This window comes from Chaetodon trifascialis, chromosome 10 (assembly GCF_039877785.1).
Source record: "Chaetodon trifascialis isolate fChaTrf1 chromosome 10, fChaTrf1.hap1, whole genome shotgun sequence".
Lineage (NCBI taxonomy): Eukaryota > Metazoa > Chordata > Actinopteri > Chaetodontiformes > Chaetodontidae > Chaetodon > Chaetodon trifascialis.
Window position 1 is genome coordinate 23,356,133 of NC_092065.1, and position 20,891 is coordinate 23,377,023.

A 20,891-nucleotide genomic window follows, 5' to 3' on the forward strand; every position below is an offset into this window, starting at 1 on the left:
TTGCAGCTAAAGGTAAAATACCAAGCTCTTTATAATGCTAAGATTTTCTTTAAAAGGGGGTAATGTTCCTGTTTTTAAAAAAACATGTTATCTGGTAACTTAAAATAACAGTTTTTTGTATATTTGTTAGAAATTTAAATGAATAAAAAACTGAGTTATCCATTGTTTATTGTAATTCATACATTGATTCGTCTTTGACTCCTTTATCAGATGGTTACTCTTCAGTTTCCAAATTAACATTAGCTTACCTTATTTGTCCAGCTTTGAATTTTCTAAATGTTGAGCACAAATTAACAGATAATGTCAGAATTTATCACATTCCAAATAAGTGTGTCTTTTCACTTTGGCATCCCCTAAATTGAGACATTACAGAAAAGTTCATTACCATCCAACATCCCATTGGAATTACCACCATTCTTAAACATTAGCCAAAACTTTAGCTTTAACTGAAAGCTAACTTAGCATGAAATGCTAGGTGCATAAAATGTGCTAATGTAAAGCAAACAGACAGCTAGTTCGTCCATTTTTTCGACATATTGTTTTAAAATACGTTGATGTAGCTGTTGTAAGTGAATTAGTCTGGTCAAAATGTGTCTTGTTGAAGTAGCTAACGTTACATTACCTTTAGTAATTAGCCCCGCTAACAAAGAAGATAATACATCAGCCGAACTGCCTCATCACAGCGCCCTCGTGCTTCCAGGAAGAGGAAACGATTCACCAAATGACGCTCAAATTTTTTTTTTTTTTTTTTTTTTTTTTTTTTTTTTTTTAATTGACAGGCTGCCATTGAGTAGCTCAATGGCTAGCCGAGAGAACACTCAAATTTGTTCAAAAACATAAAAACACACACGACTAAACAGGACACAGTGCGCCCTCACATCTGCAATGTGACACACTGCAGCCGCGTGAGTGAAGGTGTCTGTCACCTGCCAACACACACAGCCAACAAACAGGTGAGATGCTGAAACTGTGCTCCTCTGAACTCTTAGAACCTAAATACAATGTGAATAAAAATGGAAATTAAAGTTTTTTAATTATTTATTGCATTTAATAAAGCTAATTAATCAAGGAACATAAGATTGTGCTGACTCAAATGTAACATTAGACAGCATTGATGGTTATATTAAATAGTAGCATAGTAATACTCAGTGTTTTTGGTGTTTGATTTAGCATGTTCTGTGAATACAGGTGAACAGCGTGAACAAAAGGTTCAACTTTTGTATCACAGGCGAGTTCAGTGTTTGTTAGCGATTGGTGCCATCTAGCGGTTGACTTTTTAAATTGCACATAAAGGCGTTTCTGCTTGTCAAGACGTGGTTTGTGTCGCTGGTCGCTTTCCTGCTTGCCTAACCATCTGTTATCAACTAAAGGAGTGCTTTCTCTGCTTCTCCATCATCATAGACATGAGCTCCATTAAAGAAAGAGCTGCGGCGCTGAACCTTGCAGAAAAATTGTGTGTGCGTCCTCAGGGTAAGTTCAGCAAGCACGCTTTTCAGCGAGGTGTTTGGATCTCTGCCGCCCACGGAGGCCTGTTCATGTGTCTGATTGTTTGCTTCTGCCATGGATAACTATGATAAACTACTCAAAATTCCCTCAACTTGTTGTGGTCAGTCTGCACTGATTAACAATCAACCCCAATTCACTGCTGCTGACTAGTTAGACTTTGTAGACTTTCTTCAGCTTGCCCATGCTGTTCCTCAAGGTATCTTGTACTCCTCATCTGCACTCCAACCCTGCACAGTTCATCTGTCAAATATAACTGAAATAGTTTTTCTCTGTGCTTTTTAGCACATGGAGTGGCCAGTAAGCCAGTCCAGGCTTGCTCCATGTGGAGTGGCCTCATCTCCCACCTCAGGTCCTCTGTGGCAGTGAAGTGTCGACGAGTCCACCTCAAGTCTCACAGCGACTGCTTCCTCGGCTCAGAGGCTGTCGATGTGGTGGCAGAACACATTAATCGTGTCAAAGGCTCTGAGGGTGTGTGTGTGTGTGTGTGTTGTGTGCACGCTGGGCAGTGGATTTTACACATAGCATTTTATATTCTCACATTTTACATCGTTTAACATTTGCTTTTTTTATGAGTTTCTTTTTGACCCTAACTATCTGTTTGACGAAAGGTGCCAGTGTGTCACGGGACAAAGTGGTGTGTGTGTGCCAGGCTCTGCTGGACTGTAATGTGTTTGAGGCAGTGGGAACCAAAGTGTTTGGCAAAGACAAGAAGCAGAATGTGTTTCAGGACAGTAAGAGTGCTCTCTACAGGTTAGAAGCATACTCAGAAAACCCCAAATCTCTGTCTTCAATGGTTGTGACTGTATGAACATGGTAGCCCATTATTTGGCTCTTTCACACACAGGTTTGCAGGTGTGTGTACTCCTTCAGTGGAAGACTTGGAAAGAGGTGCACTTGTGAATGGCATCCAAAACCTCCTCTGCAGTGCTCCCTCGGACAGGTAAGTCAGAATCATTGCATGACATTATACCAGTTTATTAGTCACACATCGTCCAATACAACATTAACGCTAACAAGGTTCATAGGGTTGAACACCTGTATCACACAGTGTCAGTAAAAACTGACCAAGACTGGATATATTCCTGAGGACTGTTGCACTGAACTGCATAAATTGTCCATGTGTACTGTAAACTGTACACTGTGTGTATGTTTCTGTCAGTTCATGAACTGAATGTCCATGTTCTTATGTCACATCCTCACCAAGCGGTGCATCAGTGAAGTGATGCGACTGAATCTGGTCAGTTTAGAGTGAGAAAGGATTGCACACCAACGAGGAAAAACCAGAAGTCGAATGCTTGATGGGTGACCAAATGAAGTTATTCCACCGTGATGTTGACACTGTATGTGTTATGTTGCTAGTCTAGTCATGATTAAGATAAGATAAGATTTTATTGATCCCACACCGGGGTTAGCCATCACAGCCAGAAAGTATTAAAGCAAAACACAGCAACAACAGTGGCACAGAGGGGTCAAGATAAAAAATATACAGGCTATAGAACAAAAAATCAACTACGTGTATGAACATTATGTACAGATTATTAAAAATACTAAACGCCACAAAAATACTATTGCCAATATTCTTATTAGGAAAAACTACCAATGTTGTTGTATTAAAAAGGGATTTCTTACACTTAATCTGAAAATTATGAGCACAGTCTGAAGCAGTTGACTGGTTGGATTTGACATTTATGTTAGTTGTCTGCATCTATTATGCATCACCCATCTGAACTAGAAGTATAAGTGGCATTTAAAAGAGCACTCCACCGATTAAGCTTTGCATTACTGCATTATTTCTTTATTGAAAATTGCCAGACTTGTGAAAGCTTAAAGACAAGATGACAATCGATGCAGCAGAGCCAGAGGTATCGTCCTTTAATTCTGTGCATTCTTCATCCTTCTCTCTTTCTTCCCTCTCCAGCCACAAAAGACTTAGAGCAACTATTTTCACACATGAAGGAGCCCTCCCCAAGACCTGTAACACCGCTTTGATGTGTAACATCGGTGCAGTTCCAGCTTTGAAGAGACGGATATTTAGATTTTCAACTTGATTAGATACTGATGTTTCCAAGAACTTCATCACATTGATGCAAAAATCACTGTGAATCCAATATTACCATTAGCAGCTCTGTTCTTTGATTTGGACCATTGCCCACAGTGGTCTGATACAAGCAGAGACACTGAAGGGAGAGCTGCCACTCCAGAAACGATAAGCCACAAGAAGTCAAATCCTAACCTGTGCTAGAATCCTCAAAATGCTTCGACATGTCACCAGCCTGAGCTCTCAGCCGTCTCTGTTTTGTATCCCAGGCAGGAAGAGCAGACCTGTCCCGCCCGGCCACATGTTCAGACGCCCAGCCCTGTCAAATTCACTCAGACGTCCATAAAAGCCAACCAGCTGGACACTTCTGCCACTGCCTGTCTGTCATTGGAGCCTCTGGTGGACAGTCTGTCTCTGAGTCCCAGCAGAGTGCAGACTGACACTGTCTTACCACAATCATGTAAGACACATCTCCCAGAAATCATTCTTTTTAAGATTAGTGAGTGAAAAGTGGTAACACGCCTATAAATCGAAGATATGAGGAAATGACAGAAAAGTAAAATCTTTATTACAGTAATATAGTACAGTATTTGCATGTGTGCATTTATTTTTGTCGTGCTCCCCTCCTCAGTGGTCGACGAGGTGTGGCAGGAGCAGACTCTGGTCAGGCTGTTAAACCTGGTGGAGCTCCCCCTGCTGGAAGGGGTCCTTCAGTGCTGCCAGACCCCTTCCTCTCCTCCTCACTTAAACATGCCGGCCCACAGTAAACCCGACCTGATCTACAGCAGCAACCACCTGGACAGACAGATCCTCAAGGCCTTCAGGGACTTTCAGTGTGTTGGCTTTGAAAGCAATGTGCTGTTTAGACTGTTGGTTTAATCTCAACACACCAAATAGAAGTGGATGACAGTACCACTCACTTTAGAGCAGTATCAATCTTCTCAGTTCTAGATTTCTCAAATAAATAGTGGATGTAACCATTTTATTTTTCATTATTTTCCTGTGTTGCTCCACAGAGAAGACGCGTGGCTCTGTGCAGCTCTGGACTGTCTGGACTTCCTCCCTGATCAGCCAGTGGTGGAGCTGAGCAGAGAGCTGCCTCACTGTTTCCTCCAAGATCAGGACCGCTGTGAGCAAGCACCAACTGGTAGCTGTTCACAGGATGGAGGCAATTGCTTGGAGGAGTATCAGAAAAGGGGTGTTGGTCCCCATGAGCAAGGCATGTATCTGGTATCTGCCAAAGGCCGGCGCCGCTAGCTGATTGAGTTTGGTGTCCTTGCTTAGAAAAGATAATATAATTTCTCCTCATGTCAGCTTTAAAGAAGCTTTAGATGTAGTTTGATAGTGTGACAGGCTGTGTTGAAAGCATTTAACTGCCACTTTTAACAATGCTGCAATATAAAAGTCCATGTCTGTATTACCGGCTGCAGTCCAGCCTCTGAGCTCCGTGTCCACCCCAGTCAACAGCAGTGACGAGCGTCCTCGCCTCTCCCAGAGCGGTTTGGCCCAGGCTAAGCTGCTGCTGTACAGGACCCTGACGAAACACTACAGCCACACAGACAGGCCTCCGCTGCTGCCCCAGCACATGACTGACATCTACACAGCCATCACCGACCTGCTGGGTAACAGCCGGGGTTATGATTCACACTGTCCTACTGCAGGTCAACCAGGCATTTTAACTCCGCCTGTTTAGGTTTTCAGTGGCCCCATGTGGCACTTATGAAACATTTCTGGGCCTGTTTCTCTACTCAAGCTGTCCAACTCTTCTTAGATTTCAGTAACCTCAATATCATGTACATCTGTGTCTCCCTTGTCTTCCCAGTGAAGGCTAAGTTGTGCACAGCTCTTGAGGCTCTGCAGCTCTCTCTGAAGCTGCTGCCTCCCGCCTGCAGAGATGAGCTGCGCAGGCTGCTTACATTCATGGCTCTGGCAGCTGACTCGCAAGGGATAAAACTGGACAAGGAGGTGAGAGCTGGTGCTAAATTTTAAATGGGATAATGCATTTTTAAAATGTCCACGAAAATGTCGTTAAAGTCGTCACTGCGGCACCGCTTCTCATCTGCCTTCAGGCAGAGAGGTGAGAGGCTGCTAACAAAGAGGGCTTGCTTCCAGAGCTGTACCACCTGTTTTTGTCTGTAATCTGACATGTGCTGTTGGAACTGTAGATGGAGAACAGACTGGCAGTGAAGAGGTCTTTCTCAAGGGCAATCCTTCACAACAAGGCTCTTTCAAAGGACAAAGAGGACCTGCTGGTGGTCTTCATGCTCAGCAACATAAAGGAAATTTTCAAGGTAAGGGATTGCTGTCAGAACACATGCTTCTCCTCTCCTTGTTTAAACAATCCTTTGAAATTTTGGAAGACTATTAAATCCTTACCAGGAAATATAAATGACCTAGAGCTTCCCCAATGCATTATTAAGGACTCATAGAATCTCTGATACTGAGCGTTTCATTGCCTCTGGTTCCTTGTTGTTCTGACGGTCACATCACGGCAGGACAAGCCTTTAGTTTTAAGACAGTTTCAGCCTCAGAGGTGCATTAAAGCCCTCAAACTTTCAGACAACAGAAAATCAGCTGGTCCTGATAACTTGGACCCTTACTTTTAAAAGCTAGCAGCCAATTTTATCACACCCCTTTTGAAATCCTCTTCATATGGAAATCTGCTTTTGTTCTGCCCCTGACCTGAAAGAGCTTCATCCTACTCCCTTAAACAACTACAGGCCCATCTCCAAAGTCAGTCTGTCTTGGATAGGATTTTGTATGATTTTCAGTCAGGTTTAAGGAAAAAACAGTACAGCAACAGTGGCCTTAAAAGCACTAAATAATTTTATTTAATTTTTAGCCACTAGCAGCTTTTCATTTATCGAAGCAGCACACTAGCAGGACTACTGGAGGTAACTCACAGAATCACAAAGCTTGTCTATTAGAACCGAGAGGCGTCACTTGGTTGTACTTTTGTTGGCCAACTGTTGTATTGAGTCTCAAACAGAGTGTTTTTGTTTCCTGGGATGAAGAGGAGTTTTTTGCTGCGATAAGGACTCATTCATTGGTTGCACTGAGCACTGACTGCTTCCTTGGTGGAGGTCTGAGAGCATTTTCTGGGGAATTCTGTTCATGCTGATATAGGCTTGTAAAAATAACTCATTTTCTAAGAAAGTGAAAATATTAAATGTTAATAGGCTAATTTGGCCTAAATACTTTTGATTTTTTTTTTTATTCAGTTTCTGGCCCTTGGACAAATGTAGTCAAGGGCTCCTGATCTGAGATATTTGATTTTGTGGATCTTGCCATAATGTCACCAAGGCTTATCCGTGTAGGTCTGTCAGAGCAAAGTACTGGTTTTGGCAGCCATGCTGGTAGTATGCCTAAAAAAAAAAAAAAAGAACCCTCCAAATAGCACGGCTCTAAAAACACTGGATCCTACGTGTCCCATAATGCATCTCTAGCCTTTTTGAATTTGCGACCCTGAACCCAAGCTGAGGTGGCCCTGATGACATCACTGAGACATTTTCAGGGATTTTCAGGCTTGACAGAGCTCCACCTTTAAGTGAATGAAAACCAACACTCGCATGTGTTACATCTTATTAAATTTAAGACAGGCGTCGCAAACTCGTTCCACAGAGGGCCGTGTGGCTGCAGGTTTTTCCTCCAACCAATCAAGAGCACGCAGTCTGACCAATCAGCTGTCTGAAGACTGAGATCAGCTAATGAAATGAGTCAAGTCTGGTGTGCTGCTGCTTGGTTGGAAAGAAAACCTTCAGCCACTCGGTCCTTTCTGGAATGAGTTTGAGACCTGTGATTTAAGACATTAATCAAAGCCCATCATTGTGAACTCTTCCTGAAACGGCAATCCAGAGTCTGGCCCTGATAGTTTGTTACCAAAAGGTCAACTCAGAATTGTCTGTATTGGTTTGAGGCTGACTTTGTCTGAAGTGTTTGTGTGAGCTTTGACATTCAGTGGTGTTGTGACTCCCTGTTGTGTAAACAAATTGCTCACATTGGGTTGCAAAATATAGCTCAGAAAACTCTTACAGACATTTGTGTAAGGGTTTCAGAGAAAAGGATAAGTGGGAAGTTGAAATGAAAAGACTGCCAATTTTTATTTTTCACGTGTAATTTCATGGACAAGCCGTTCTCTGCCGTTAAACAATTTGCCACCAACCTCGTTTTCTTTGCTCCAGATACCGGGGGCTCTGCACAAAGGAGTGAGTGACAAGCTGGCCGGCCTGGTGCAGGGGAAGCAGCCCGACGTGACTGGTAAATGAGCGTTCATGAGTGGTAATCCCACAGCAGCGGCCAACACATAACACCTTGATAATGGACAGCGTTAAAAGTCCGAACAGATGGGAAGAAATCTCGCTCTCTCACGAGGTTGCAGCTGCTTTTGTACAGCTGCAGGTACAATACGATATAAGACAGATGTGGTACCATTTAAAAAAAAAACAAAAAAAAAACTTCTCTTTACCATTTCACAAGAAGCTCTAATTCACTGCGGTTGAAAATGGTGCTGATATTTTTCATTTGACTGAAACACCACTATGTGTCTAGTTACAGATGTCTAAAAAACCCCATTTGCATCTGTCATGATTTATTACTTGAAACTCTCCACAGAGGAGCACAAATGACTTCCACGTGCAGTGTTTCGCTTGGCAGAAGCTTTTGTTGTTGAATATTTCTAAATGCTTTTCTGCTGCGGGTGGATCCTCTGGTAGTGTAATACTTAGAAGTAGAAAAGAGTCCTAAGATCAGTGAACGTGTTCAGTAATGTCAGTCGCACAGCCGTCCGTCTAAAGTGCATTTTATTGATTATGAATTAGATTTTTCATTGATTAATGATTCGTTGGTGTCATATTTGAATGTGAAAATTGCTGATGTGTTTGTGGTAGAGGTCACTGGGAGGAATTGTGGGTAATATGCGAGGAGCTGACGGTTCACGCTGTTTTTCTCTTCTGTCCTTCAGGCTCGACCTTCTGTCAGCAGCTCTCCAGCAGGACTTACACCCACTCTACAAAAAATACCACCAAGCAGGAACTGTGGGCGCTGCTGAATAGCATCCACCTGGACACCAAGATTTCTGCCAAGGAGAGGAAGCGCCTGCTCGGGCAGTTTTACCAAGCCCACCCAGAGATATTTAACCAGTACTTTGGTGAATCTGCTGTTAGTGTGCTGTAGATTTGGAGGACACTCATACATTTTCTCTGTTTCTGATGTCTTCTACAGTCATTTTCACCACTTAATAGTTTTTGCCAGTTACATTTCTGTGTCAGTTAGACACAAACAGGCTGACTTAAAAGAAGTGTTTATATCAATAAAATATTAATGTACATTGTAAAGATGTGTATGGGAAAGATGCCTCCAGCATATGATTGCTTTTGTATGTGTATTTGCTTTATTATTGAACAAAATAAATAAACTGTTGATATACTGGGCTGTATTTCTCTCAAATCTAAATTCAGAAGATAAACATTATATTTTATGTCCCATGATTAAGCTTGAATGTGTGTGTTTTAACACAAAGCAGATGGAATAGAGGAGAGGCAGCCCATCATTTGTGAGGAAAAAAACTAAATCCATTATTTATCCATTAATTCTTAATATTGTGAATATATCTACTCTGCCTGATTCATTGATCCTTTATCTGACTGAGCTTTGTTTTAGACTCTGGCCCCGACCATGGCTCTGAGATATCAGTAGCCTAACTGTGCTGTGTGTTGATAAATCCAGGGTGCTGTCTGTGGTGCTGAAGGAGCAGACAGATTGGTAATTGCACATTTTCCCCTCAGTTTTGTCTTAGATCTATAATATTCTTTAACCTATATACTATAAATACTCAAGTTTATACTATATCGCCTGTAGTGTCACCTTCACGATCATAGTGACAAGCTGCAACATGTCGCTATGGTCGAGAGGATCATAGAGACACACTGCTTCCTGTAGCAGTCCTACAATATTGCTGTAATATTTCTGTGGTCGTTCAGTTGTGCCTGTGCTGCTGAAAACTACACTCCCAGACCAAACCACCACCAAAATATTTTGGGATGGACAAGACTCCAGATGTAGTTTTTACCGATGATGTTTGGTGTATCCTGGGAGTGGAGGTCAGTGTGCCTGAGGAAACCTGCCTGTACTGACCGCACTGAGCTCTGCTGCCTTAATCCAAGGATAGACTGTGAAAACTATGGTGTGTTGTGAAAAATAAGCATAATTAAAACACTTAATGCCTACATTCAGTAAAAGAACAGGCCTACACGGCATATGTAATCATTCTGTGGGGAGAAAATCTAATGCTGTTCAATAATATGGAGAAATTAACTACCTGGATTAAATCTGGATACATGACCACCCATAGATGTTGTGTGCGCGCGCCCGGGCTGGAGAGGGCTCGACTGCTACGTCATTTTAGCCCCACCCAATACAGGAAGCGACGCTCGGTTAGCGGCAAACCAGCAGAGGAGGCGACGACGTTAAAAAGCTCGACTTATTTAGGATGAAACAAAGCCTTCATTGTGTTGAGGACGGTGTCTGGCAGTGGTGAAGCTGTGAATGAATTTGTAACAGTGATAATTACCATGGTGGGTTTTGAGGGAGTGGCTGTGTCTTAAGGGTTTTGTTGTTTACAGCGAATCGTGTTCACGCTGACTAAAGCTAACATTTGATAAGTTCAGCTTCACAGCTAACCCATCTCTCTCCTCGGTGCTGCCGACTGCAAGGTTAGTAACGTTAGACTAGACTGTGATTACAGCCGCACTGCCACGAGGCTTTGTTCTGTTTACTTCTGTCGCGTTCACCACCTTAGACAGCTTAGCATCGCACCGACTCCTCTCCCCCTCCCCAGCTGATGTAGGTGATGTCATCATCTCGAGATCACAACAACAAACCTGTGTCTCTCCTTCTCCTCGTACTTTACCATGAAATCCAGTCGCTTTACAAATGCTGTTCATTGATGGCGCAATACTGCATGTCTAAAAACATCACTGTCACCGCGACACGTCACATATATGTCGTGTAGCGTAATCACTGTGCATTTTACTGACTTTGAAATAACTGCAGATTACAACTTGACACAGGCAAAATATGCTGTTTTGCAGACCTGAGCATGCCGAAGGAGGGAGACCACCTTGAGGGTGGAGAAGACAAGAAGTCAAAGGAGGAGAGGACGCAGGATGCTTCGGAGGAGACAGTGAGGAAGAGGGTCCGGGCGAATACTCCGAGTCCACATAGAGGGAACACTCCTCAAGGTGGGAAACGGGTTCATTTCAATTTCACTGGAGTAGGTTTCTGTGGATTTGGACTTGTCTGCTGTTGTCCAGTAGTCTCGGTGTATGTCAGAGCTGGACTTGCAGTGCAAAGCTCTCAAGTTGTTGCCTTCAGTTGGGATCCGGTCTGCTTCCTCTCAGATGCGGTTCAGATCCAGCTCAGTTCCTCAGTCTCTCAGTTTATCAGCAGAAACATGTTGACTTAGACGTGAGCACAAACAACCTTCCTTTTGTATATGGAGATAAAGAAACACTCTGTGAGGCAGCCTCACAAGCATGTTCCTTCAGGGGTTGGCTACCTCACATAGAGCTCTCCTGTCTTAACTCAACAACACAGCTCCTCTAACTCTCATCTCATCATCACGTCTGCGTGCTCCACTTCAGAACAAAACAAGCTTAACTTAGTTGGGAGCTATGTCACACACAATGACACTTTTTGGACACTTTAATTGACAGATGAAGGCATGACACAAGCAGTGGCGTAGCCAGGATTTTTCAACAGGGTGGACTTTTGCGAAGTAGTGTGGGCCACTATTTTTTACTTTTTTTTAATTATTCTGATATAGGCAGTAGGCCTACAGCAATTGTCCCAAAATTAAATATCACGTGATATCATCCCAGATCAGACGATTAATGGCAAACAATAACGGGCTACATTGATATGATAGATTATACTTTATTCATCCCCGGGGGGAATCTAAGGCACGACATACATGTATGTGATTTTAACATCGAACATAAAGACTTGTCAAATAGCTAGTCAAGACCATGGATGTTCAATTCGGTGCGTGTGTGGCTGAGTGTGAGTGCAGTGTGTGAGAGCATGCGTGTGTGTGTGTGTGTGTGTCCGAGTGTGTGTCTGTGCGAGAGAGAAGTTCCCATGGAGGATCGCAGGTTTGTGTGAATCCTCCCAGTGGTGGAAAAGACGCGCTCTGCTGTGCATGAGGTTGTGGCGAGTGTTATCATGACTCTCAACAGCTTGTTGACACCTGGGAAAATGTCCGGCGGACAGCTGTTGGTCACCTCTACCAGGGACGCAACCTTCCTCTCAAGATAATGTCGGGCGCTTCTGATAGGGTGGGCCAGCTGTCAATCATAGTGGCACTGGCCCTCATTGGCCCTTATGTGGCCACTAGATACAAGTGTTTGGAAATATCGTGCCTTCTTGTTCATACTGATAGTTACAAATTGGATTATCCTGTAGAGGCAGGAGTAGAAACTCTGTTTTCTGGCAGGTATGCTGAACAGACTTAACAGATCTTATTGTGTGCTTGATTAAAACAGAAAGATTATGACTGTTCTCTTGCTTTTGAGGCAAAGTACACTCTGATGTGTGATTTTCTAGGAATAAATCATTTCAATTGTTTATTTTCTTCCCTCACAGCCAGCCCCCCCAGGTTTGTCTCTGTTGAGGAGCTGATGGAGACGGCTAAAGGAGTCACTAACATGGCTCTGGCTCATGAAATAATGGTTAACCACGCTTTTCAAGTCAAGCCAGCGGAGCTTCCTGAGGGGAGGTGAGACATTGATTGGACACAGTCACAGACCTTTGAGTGCTTGTCTTGCTGTGTAAGTTGAAGTACCTCCTGTACCTGTGCACAGTTTGGAGCGTAGAGTGAAGGAGATCATGCACAAAGCATTCTGGGATTGCTTGGAAGCTCAGTTGAAGGAGGATCCACCGACGTACGGACATGCCATTAAACTGCTGGCTGAGATCAAAGAGGTGAAGCGGAGGTTTTTTATTTTATTCAGGAAGTAAACCAGCCCAGATGACTCAGAAACCCCTCAAATGTGAGGTCGTATTTTAGCTGCTCATCCTGCAGTTGTTTGTATTTTGAAAACGTCATGGCTGCACGGCTGGACATGTCATACAATATCTGCCTTCTGTCTTTCCATTCCCGCCTGCATTTAATCGTCCTCCATGTCCCTGCTCATCCAGACTCTGCTGTCTTTCTTGCTGCCGGGCCATGGTCGCCTGCGCTCCCGTATTGAGGAGGTTCTGGACTTACCTCTAATCCAGCAGCAGGCTGAGAACGGAGCGCTTGACATCAGTCGAGTGTCCAAGTTTATCGTTGAGATGATGGGCTCCCTGTGCGCCCCCTGCAGAGACGAGGACGTGAATAAGCTAAAGGAGATCACCGATATTGTGCCTCTGCTCAAGTAAGCCAAGAGACAAGAGAGAGACTATTATTAGGTGCATGTTTCTGGTCATGGTTTATTTTTAGATTGTGTAATTTCATTCTGGAGCAGAAGACAGCTTGTTCTGAAGTGACGTTATCATAGCGGATGATAAGAGAAGAGGCAGCAGGTCCCCAGACTTAATGTAGACTTAATGAAAGCGGATAACAAGTTAAACCTCGGCTGAGTTGGACGTGGATTTCAAACCTCCACAGCATATTTTGAGTGGATAGAATTTCATGACAGACAAGTCTCTGTTTCTGTCTTTGTCTTCCTCTGTCCTCCCTCTTAGGGCCATATTCTCTGTGCTGGACCTGATGAAGGTGGACATGGCTAACTTTGCCGTCAGCAGCATCAGGCCTCATCTGATGCAGCAGTCGGTTGAGTATGAAAGGAGCAAATTCCAGGAGTTTCTGGAGAAACAACCTAGTAAGGAATCATTCTCCCATTAAATAAACCATATTATATATTATTCATGCTGAAACATTATGTGTTATTCTTGCAGGTAAATCTAATAGCATGTGCACTCATTTTGCCTTATTTGCAGCATTGCAGTGATGCAGCTAGCCGGTTACAGTACACCCTGAAACAAAACTGGGTGTTGTTTATGAAATATTGACAGTTGAAATTTTTAATTGGCTTAGTTCCAGCACATGGAGTAAAGCAAAGAAGGACATTCATAGTAGTCTACGACTTCCTCTTGCTGCACTCTCCTCCAATTGAACATCATAGATTTCTGTGTTAATGTGCTTGTTATCACAAAAATATCTTCAGTTGACTTCTGGGGTGCATAATTGGTGGAATGTCAACCGTGAAGAAGCTGTTATTAGTGTTTTAGTGAGTGTGGCCTGGTTCTTCTCAAAGCAGGGAATGGATGGATGTTATGTCTTTGCTGGGAAAACAAGGATCTGCTGTATCCAGGAAATGATCTGTTCTTCTCTAGATGCCTTAGACTACACTGAGAAGTGGCTTGAGGACACAGTGAGATGCTTGAGAGAGGCTGCAGCGGATGGTTCTAGCGCTGCCTCATCAAACCCTCCCTCACTCGTCCCCCTTAATGTCCATAATCACGCCTATTTACGCCTGCTGAGGTGGGACCACGCCTCAGACCCTTTCCCAGAGGTACGCTCCGTCAATCCTGAAACCTGTCATCTTTTCTTTAATGAATTATGTCCCTTGTGATTCTGTTTGTGTCTGTGAGCATAAACCGTGTTCCTCTTATTCTCGTCTCCACAGACATTGTTGATGGATCAGGTCCGGTTTCAGGAGATGCAGCAGGAGGCTGAGCAGTTAGTTCTGCTCTCCTCCGTGCTCCTCGTTGTCTACACCACCACAGGGGAGGCTATCTCAGGCCTGCCGGGCCTGATGGAGACTCTTAAAAACACTGTCAATGTCTTGCTTGCAGACATGCACACACCGTGAGTACCAGTATGTTGTTTGTCAAATTACAGTGGACAACTTTGCAGGTTGATGCAGGGAACCTTTCAGCTATGACTCCCACTGACTGGGTGGAGTGACTAATCAGGGTGAGGTTCTAGTTGCCTAAATGCGACTGAGCCAAAGATTAGCTATTTTTCGAGGCAGTTAGCATTTTACCAAGAAATTTGATGGTGAATATAGTTCAGTAAGAATGAGAATTTAGCAGCTGAAGAGTCTGATATTTCTCAGGAGTTGATGGAGACCGAGAACAGAACTAGTGACAAGTGACTAGAAAGAGTGAATATTGAACTAATAATGTCCCATGTCTGCCAGATGTGTACATAAACAACCTGTTTGCAAACATGTTTGCCATATAAAGTTACTTAGGTGCTAATATGCCAATGTTTTGCTGCTACCAAGTGAAAAAAAAATCAATGAATGCAGCTTTACTGTGTGTTGCACTTGCATCTTTTTAATACTAGCAGCAGTTTTACAACTTGTAGCCAAGTTGTGCTACTATATTTAAATACTTCCTTTTTGCCTGTCCCAAGGTCTTTTAGTGCACAGGAGGCCTTAGCGACCATCGGGGAGAAACTGTGTTTTGAGCTGAGTCAGTGTTTAAGCCAACATGGCTACTCTCCATTTTCAGCTGACCGAAAGAGCACTCTGAGGGGACAAATCTCAGCTACCGTCCAGCCGGACAACGCAGTCCGCAAGCTGATGGGTAAGAACAGTGATGCGCGTGATGACTTTGAACACCGTGTGATTGACTGTGACGTTTTATGGACACAGTGACAGAGATCTCCTCTCCCCTCCTCTCAGACTCTCGAGTTCAGAGCTACCTCCTGGCTTCCCTGGAGTCCAGCCAACATAAGACCCCTCCTCCTCTGCCGGGGGGTCTTGTTCCAGTAGGCAGGGAGCTGAAGGAGCTTGCTGTTCGCTTCAGCCGCCTCGTCAACTTCAACAAGCTGGTCTTCTCTCCGTTCTACCAAAAGATTCTCCATAAAATACTGACAGGAGGGGAAAGTCCATAAACATGGAAAACGGAGCAGGAGCCACGTGGAGAGTGGTCTGTACTGTAGTTTTGCCATTTCCCCTCACTAGTAATGGTTAAGATTTAGAGAAAGGTGTCGAGGAAGCTGATCTGCATTCAGCAGATAAAGCCAGCTCCCACAGAGAGTGCACCTTATGCCAACATAATCAAAAGCATTGGCTAAAATCCACATTAACTCACACTGTTGCTTATTTGATCAAACCTCAGGCCTCATTATTGTGTCCTGACAATAGCCATCTCACATGGAGTTGTTTTCAGTATTACTAGCTGGGTATCATTCGATATCTGATCCAAAACAATACTTGTGTTTTAGAACCCATGCTACAGCAGTACTTAGTGGTACGTTTACCATACTTTCCAGAGTATTAACACATTTCTTTCTACAAAACCGCTGTGGTTAGGTAGATTATAACTAGCACTGTCAATCGATTAAAATATTTAATCGCGATTAATCTCATGAATGTTGTGGTTAACTCGCGATTAATCGCACATTTTTATCTATTCTAAATGTCCCTTGAATTATCATTTTAATACTGTTATCAACATGGAAAAGGGGATAGGCTTGCTTTGTGCAAATGTTTTTTAATTGAAAACCTTTGAACATAATAGCCTCCATACGCCTCTGTTGAAAGCCATCCATTGTCGCCTGGTTTTGACCAGGAGGCGACCGAGAATTCGCATTCGCCGTGTGTTTGGCCATCAAGTGGTATTTCAGACTGGATGTGCTAACTCAGTTCACACCAACAACACACACAGATAACTTTGGTCTTGTCAGTCGACCCATCTGGCAACTTTTTGAAACTGAACTTTCCATTCAGAATCTTGTTCGCATCCATTTTGGCATTTCGCGTTTGACATCCACACAAACCGGTAGCCTACTCTTTTACAGCTAGCGAGCAGACAAGACCAAACACGTGCGTGGGGCGTGCCTAATGTTTTGTTTCCGGTTTACAATCGGATCCTGTAGTTTTTCTTACGTTACTAGCAGTGGCCACAGCTTATAAAAAACTACAAGTTCACTAGGTTAATCTCACGGTAAAATAATGACACCGTTAAAATTGATTTGCGTTAACGCATTAATAAGGTGATATTTTTGACAGCACTAATTATAACATAGCAAAACTATGATTCTGAAATACAGAATTAAAATCAACAAGACAATGGATTGGAGCCTTTATCAAATGTCTTGGAGTAGGAAATCAGTCCTCATCTAACTTAAATGGAAGGAACGACTGCATGTTTGACGCTCCTTTAACTTTCTCAAGCCCACACAGGTCTAGATGCGGCAGTGTCAGACCCACAGCTTTGTATGTGCAATGATCTCCACACAAATGTTGCCGCTGTGGGTCTGGAACTGTTGTCACTAGAGCTGTGCAGGTCAATGACAGCGACACAGGAGGCCAAGCGGTCAGCCGGTTTTCACAGGACACTGCACTCGTTGGCAGAAACATTATTTACGAATGTCCTACGGTTCACTAACACACAAAGTGTGGTTTGCAAATACCAATGCATTTAGTTTTCAAAATACAAAATGTACCTATCAAACAAATACACAACATACTGTACACTACTAACAAAAAGGTAGAGATATTTTGCTTTTGGGTGAAATTTATGAAAAATGTAAAAAGTTCACGCTACAGTGATATTATAATTATAATTGATTGAAAAGCCAACAACAGTGGTGGGTATACCGCAACAAAAAATGTCACTGTCTCAATAACTTGTCATATGCCCTTGAGCATCAATTACAGCTTGACAATGACGTCTCATGCTGTTCACAAGTTGACTTATTGTCTGCCAAAGCATGGCATCCCACTCTTCTTGAAGGACGGCCCTCAGGTCATTGATGTTCTGGGGTACAGAGTTACGAGCCTCTACACAGCGACTCACCTGATCCCATTGGTTTTCTATGGGATTCAGGTCTGGAGAAAGTGCAGGCCTCTCCATTTGAGGTGCCCCAGTCTCCAGCAGCCGTTCCCTAATGATGCGACCTCGATGAGCTGGAGCATTGATGTCCATGAAGATGAAATTAGGCCTGTGTTGTTGATGCAGGGGCACAATTACTAGATTAATGACATTATTCAGGTAGTATGGGCTTGTCACTGTACCATTCACAAAGTGTAGGGCAGTTCTGTATTGACTAGACACACCTGCCCACACTGTAACACCACCACCACCAAAGGCTCGTCTGGTGACAGCAGTGGCTGATGCATAGCGCTCTCCTTGACGTCTCCAATATCGTTGGCGGCCATCGTTTCTGCTCAGCGTGAATATATTCTCATCAGAGAACAGCACTGAGGTCCACTGGTCCCTCGTCCCGTGCAAATGCTCCCTGGCCCATGCAAGACGATGACGCCTATGCATGGTGGTGTGGTCAGGTACCCTTGCAGGTCGTCTAGCACGCAGACCACGCTGATGCACACGGTTTCGAATGGTCTGACGTGACCCTTGGGTACCTCTCACCTCCCTCAAATGTGCCTGGATTTGAGTGGCATTCATCATCCGGTTCCGCAGGACACTGTTCACAGTGAAGCGGTCATCAGTGTGGGATGTGGCCAAAGGACGTCCACCTCTATGCCTTCCTGTGACTCTTCCAGTATTTCTGTTGCAGCCTGTTGATGACACTGACACTCTAACCTCAGTGGGCACCTCCCTCTGAGAACATCCTGTTTGAAGCCTCACAATGGCGAGGTACTGCTGATCAGTTGTTGGGTGTCGTCTTGGTCTCGTGATGTCAAAATGTGAACACCTGTTGTGAAAATTACCGTTCAGCTTCTTGTTAGACAACAGCAAGTTGTGCAAACAGTACTGAAACATTGAACAATTGGACATGTGCATTCAAAAGTTTAGAGAAGGTCAAATTAAGTTCACCTGTAAAGGTTATAGTACATTTTGGATTCATCCTGAAATTTCACCCAAAAGATGAATATCCCTAACTTTTAGTGAGTAGTGTATTTCTAATACATATGCTTATATGCTATATTAACCATGTAAACACAATGAAGACGTTCAACTATACACCCTGCTGGTGTACACAAAGAAGAAGATTATCTATCCAGTAATATTCCTGAGCAATGAGAACAGCTGGCTACCTGACTGTGCTCTGGAGAGAGCAACTGATTGGCCAATGCTCAGGAACATGTTTTGGCAGATTTCACCCAGACGCTGCATGACAGGTCATTTAGCATGTCACACTACACGAATACAGATGCCGATTGTCATTCATGATCGGCCACAACACTGGTAATTCGTCAGCCACGACAGAATCGTCTCAAAATTGGGCTATTCCCCGAACAAATCTCCAACAGAATGTGTGCGTCTGCCTGACTGACGTCTCCTGTCAACTCATAATGCGTAAACCACCTCTGGAGCTGTCCTGAATATGGCAGAGATGGGACTTATTTGCCAAGTTACGAATGTTGATAAAAATATGCAGCACTCATAGACGTTTTGGCTGGGACTGATTCCCTACACTGACATTTTCATACAAACCTGGCTAGTAAAAGCTTTCAGTACTTGACAGTTTTCAAGCTCAGAGCTACTGACTGTTTGACTGCTCAAAGCGGTTTAGCAAAGCATGACTGCATGCTGTCTTTTTCACTGCAATCCTGAGGAAATACGGTGGATACAAAAAAAAAGCTTTACACCTTTACAGCTTGAGAATCAAAATCTCTGCACTGGCTCACGGGGAATCTAAATCTAAATGACCAAAATCACAACATCCTGTGAATGAATTACTTCCTACACACATTTTAACTGCACAACAGTATGAAGTAAAGGGTAAGTAGACTTTTTGTATCCACTGTATGTGCACAACTGACTGTTCTTGTAAGATATTTTAGTGTTTTACGCGTAAAGAAAATTACCTGAACGAATTGACTGAAGGGAAGCCAGACTGGTGTTATGGACCAACTTGAACCGTTGCTCTTTTGTTAGTTGTTGTTTCGAATAACTTTAACTTATTCCAAGCATTTCTAATTGTAAGATGTTTAGAATATTTACTTTTGACAAACACTTTGCTTTGCAGACATATTTTACACACTCAACTTACAGCAGAATATTTACAGTGGTTGGAATATTTCTTCAGGTACTCACAGAATGATGTCGCCTGTTCCCCAAACGAATAAAATGTATTCATTGACTGCTCACATCAGTTACACTGATATTTGTCTTTAAATGTTCATCCATCATGCCAATAAAGTGTTGTTTGTCCCACAGAGCAGAGTCAGTTGTCATCCCAGTACGTCTTGTTGGTTTGTCTCTTTGTTGGCCTGCTTCTCTCAGGTTTGTTTTTAGAGAGGGATCTAATGGGATTCCCAGGTAATGCAGGTATGTTAATGACCTAATGGGCTTTCGTTTATTGTTGACGAACCATCAGTCTGACATTGTCCTCTCTCTTGACCAAAGCACGATCTGAAAATACTGAAAACTGAGAGGACCCACCAGCGTTACGTATATTTTACATATGAGACACTAGGTGGAGCCAGAATTCCGATATTCAACCTGATAAGACATTTATAGAAGCAGAATATACAATTGCATAGTAGCCCTTACAATGAAATGTGACTTCCACTCAACACCAGCAAATGTTTAAATTACCCAGTTTTATTAGCAGTCACATGGCATATAGATGAAGGCTTGACTGTACAGTTTGATTTCTTATGTGTTTGAACACATCTGTAAAAAAAAAAAAAAAACACAATTTAAACAATAAGTGCAACAAAAGGATGAGACAGGATGAAGAAGACAGACATCAAATGAGAATGAAATACATTATTACATTTGATTACAGTCTTGTTCTGCTGACACGTTTAGTCCTGATTATTATGTTTGCTTGCATCTGAGATGTGTGTGTAATTAAATGTACTTTTTGTCTTTGATTAAAACAATAATTGATGACCAGCTGACAATAGCAACTCTCTCCTCTTAGACGCTTGTTCAGGAGGCGGGCGGGTCACTTGTTTTTAAGGAGTTATTGAATTTGAAGAAGTGAATTATTGACAGTGGTATTATAAGCCGCATGAGAGGAAGGTCCTCTACTGGTTAATGCTGAAAATCCTGCATTTCACCCAGTCAGTGGGCAGTTAAATGCGAGAACCAGGTGCCAGCTGCAGCTCTGAGGGCAATGCCTGGTTCAAGGGCAGGACTGTCCCTTCCTAACTTCTTTCTGCATTAGAGACTTAAATTGAATAGCCATGTTTCACAGATGACATTTTGACACAGTAGGTAAAGCATAGGTGTAAACAATAAATTTGAGGATGACTGTTTTTTAACAGAATGGAGCCTTTTTTAATATTAGTAACATCTGTGACTCTGTCTGTGCTTGTGTTGGCATGGGTGTGGTCTACCTTCTTAAATCTCCTGGCTCTGCTAATTCTGCACAAATGCTTGCAAGAGGCTCGTCACCCCTCCCAGCCTACACGCCTGCCTCCTATCAGCT

At 43.1% G+C, this 20,891-nt stretch overlaps 2 protein-coding genes across 3 annotated transcripts; both read left to right on the top strand.

Annotated features, from left to right (window-relative positions):
• The first annotated feature begins 1,403 nt into the window (after positions 1 to 1,403).
• Positions 1,404 to 8,969, top strand: LOC139337877 (DEP domain-containing protein 7-like). Its single transcript, XM_070972700.1, has 12 exons — positions 1,404 to 1,470; positions 1,789 to 1,974; positions 2,115 to 2,256; positions 2,351 to 2,446; positions 3,814 to 4,004; positions 4,176 to 4,377; positions 4,561 to 4,712; positions 4,975 to 5,166; positions 5,367 to 5,509; positions 5,710 to 5,835; positions 7,726 to 7,801; positions 8,505 to 8,969. Exons 1-12 carry the CDS (start codon positions 1,404 to 1,406, stop codon positions 8,714 to 8,716), a joined length of 1,785 nt encoding a protein of 594 aa, XP_070828801.1. The 3' UTR covers positions 8,717 to 8,969.
• A 982-nt stretch (positions 8,970 to 9,951) lies between these two features.
• Positions 9,952 to 19,668, top strand: tcp11l1 (t-complex 11, testis-specific-like 1). 2 transcript variants are annotated; one of them, XM_070972834.1, is made up of 10 exons: positions 9,952 to 10,254; positions 10,633 to 10,782; positions 12,185 to 12,317; positions 12,403 to 12,523; positions 12,740 to 12,960; positions 13,271 to 13,407; positions 13,922 to 14,100; positions 14,215 to 14,396; positions 14,949 to 15,121; positions 15,220 to 19,668. In XM_070972834.1, exons 2-10 carry the CDS (start codon positions 10,641 to 10,643, stop codon positions 15,429 to 15,431), a joined length of 1,500 nt encoding a protein of 499 aa, XP_070828935.1. In that variant the 5' UTR covers positions 9,952 to 10,254; positions 10,633 to 10,640; the 3' UTR covers positions 15,432 to 19,668. The 2 variants fall into 2 exon arrangements, 1 of the variants encoding a protein (XP_070828935.1); XR_011602553.1 differs by having other exon boundaries at positions 9,971 to 10,254; positions 15,047 to 15,121.
• The last annotated feature ends 1,223 nt before the right edge of the window (positions 19,669 to 20,891 follow it).

What these genes read in the sequence shown, in the direction of transcription:
- LOC139337877 (XM_070972700.1), top strand. Translation starts at nt 1,404, where the DNA reads ATGAGCTCCATTAAAGAAAGAGCTGCGGCGCTGAACCTTGCAGAAAAA. An exon ending in ATTGTGTGTGCGTCCTCAGG is followed by an intron (nt 1,471 to 1,788) that starts GTAAGTTCAGCA and finishes TGTGCTTTTTAG; the next exon opens with CACATGGAGTGGCCAGTAAG. An exon ending in TCGTGTCAAAGGCTCTGAGG is followed by an intron (nt 1,975 to 2,114) that starts GTGTGTGTGTGT and finishes GTTTGACGAAAG; the next exon opens with GTGCCAGTGTGTCACGGGAC.
- tcp11l1 (XM_070972834.1), top strand. Translation starts at nt 10,641, where the DNA reads ATGCCGAAGGAGGGAGACCACCTTGAGGGTGGAGAAGACAAGAAGTCA. An exon ending in CTTGCAGACATGCACACACC is followed by an intron (nt 14,397 to 14,948) that starts GTGAGTACCAGT and finishes GCCTGTCCCAAG; the next exon opens with GTCTTTTAGTGCACAGGAGG. An exon ending in CGCAGTCCGCAAGCTGATGG is followed by an intron (nt 15,122 to 15,219) that starts GTAAGAACAGTG and finishes CCCTCCTCTCAG; the next exon opens with ACTCTCGAGTTCAGAGCTAC.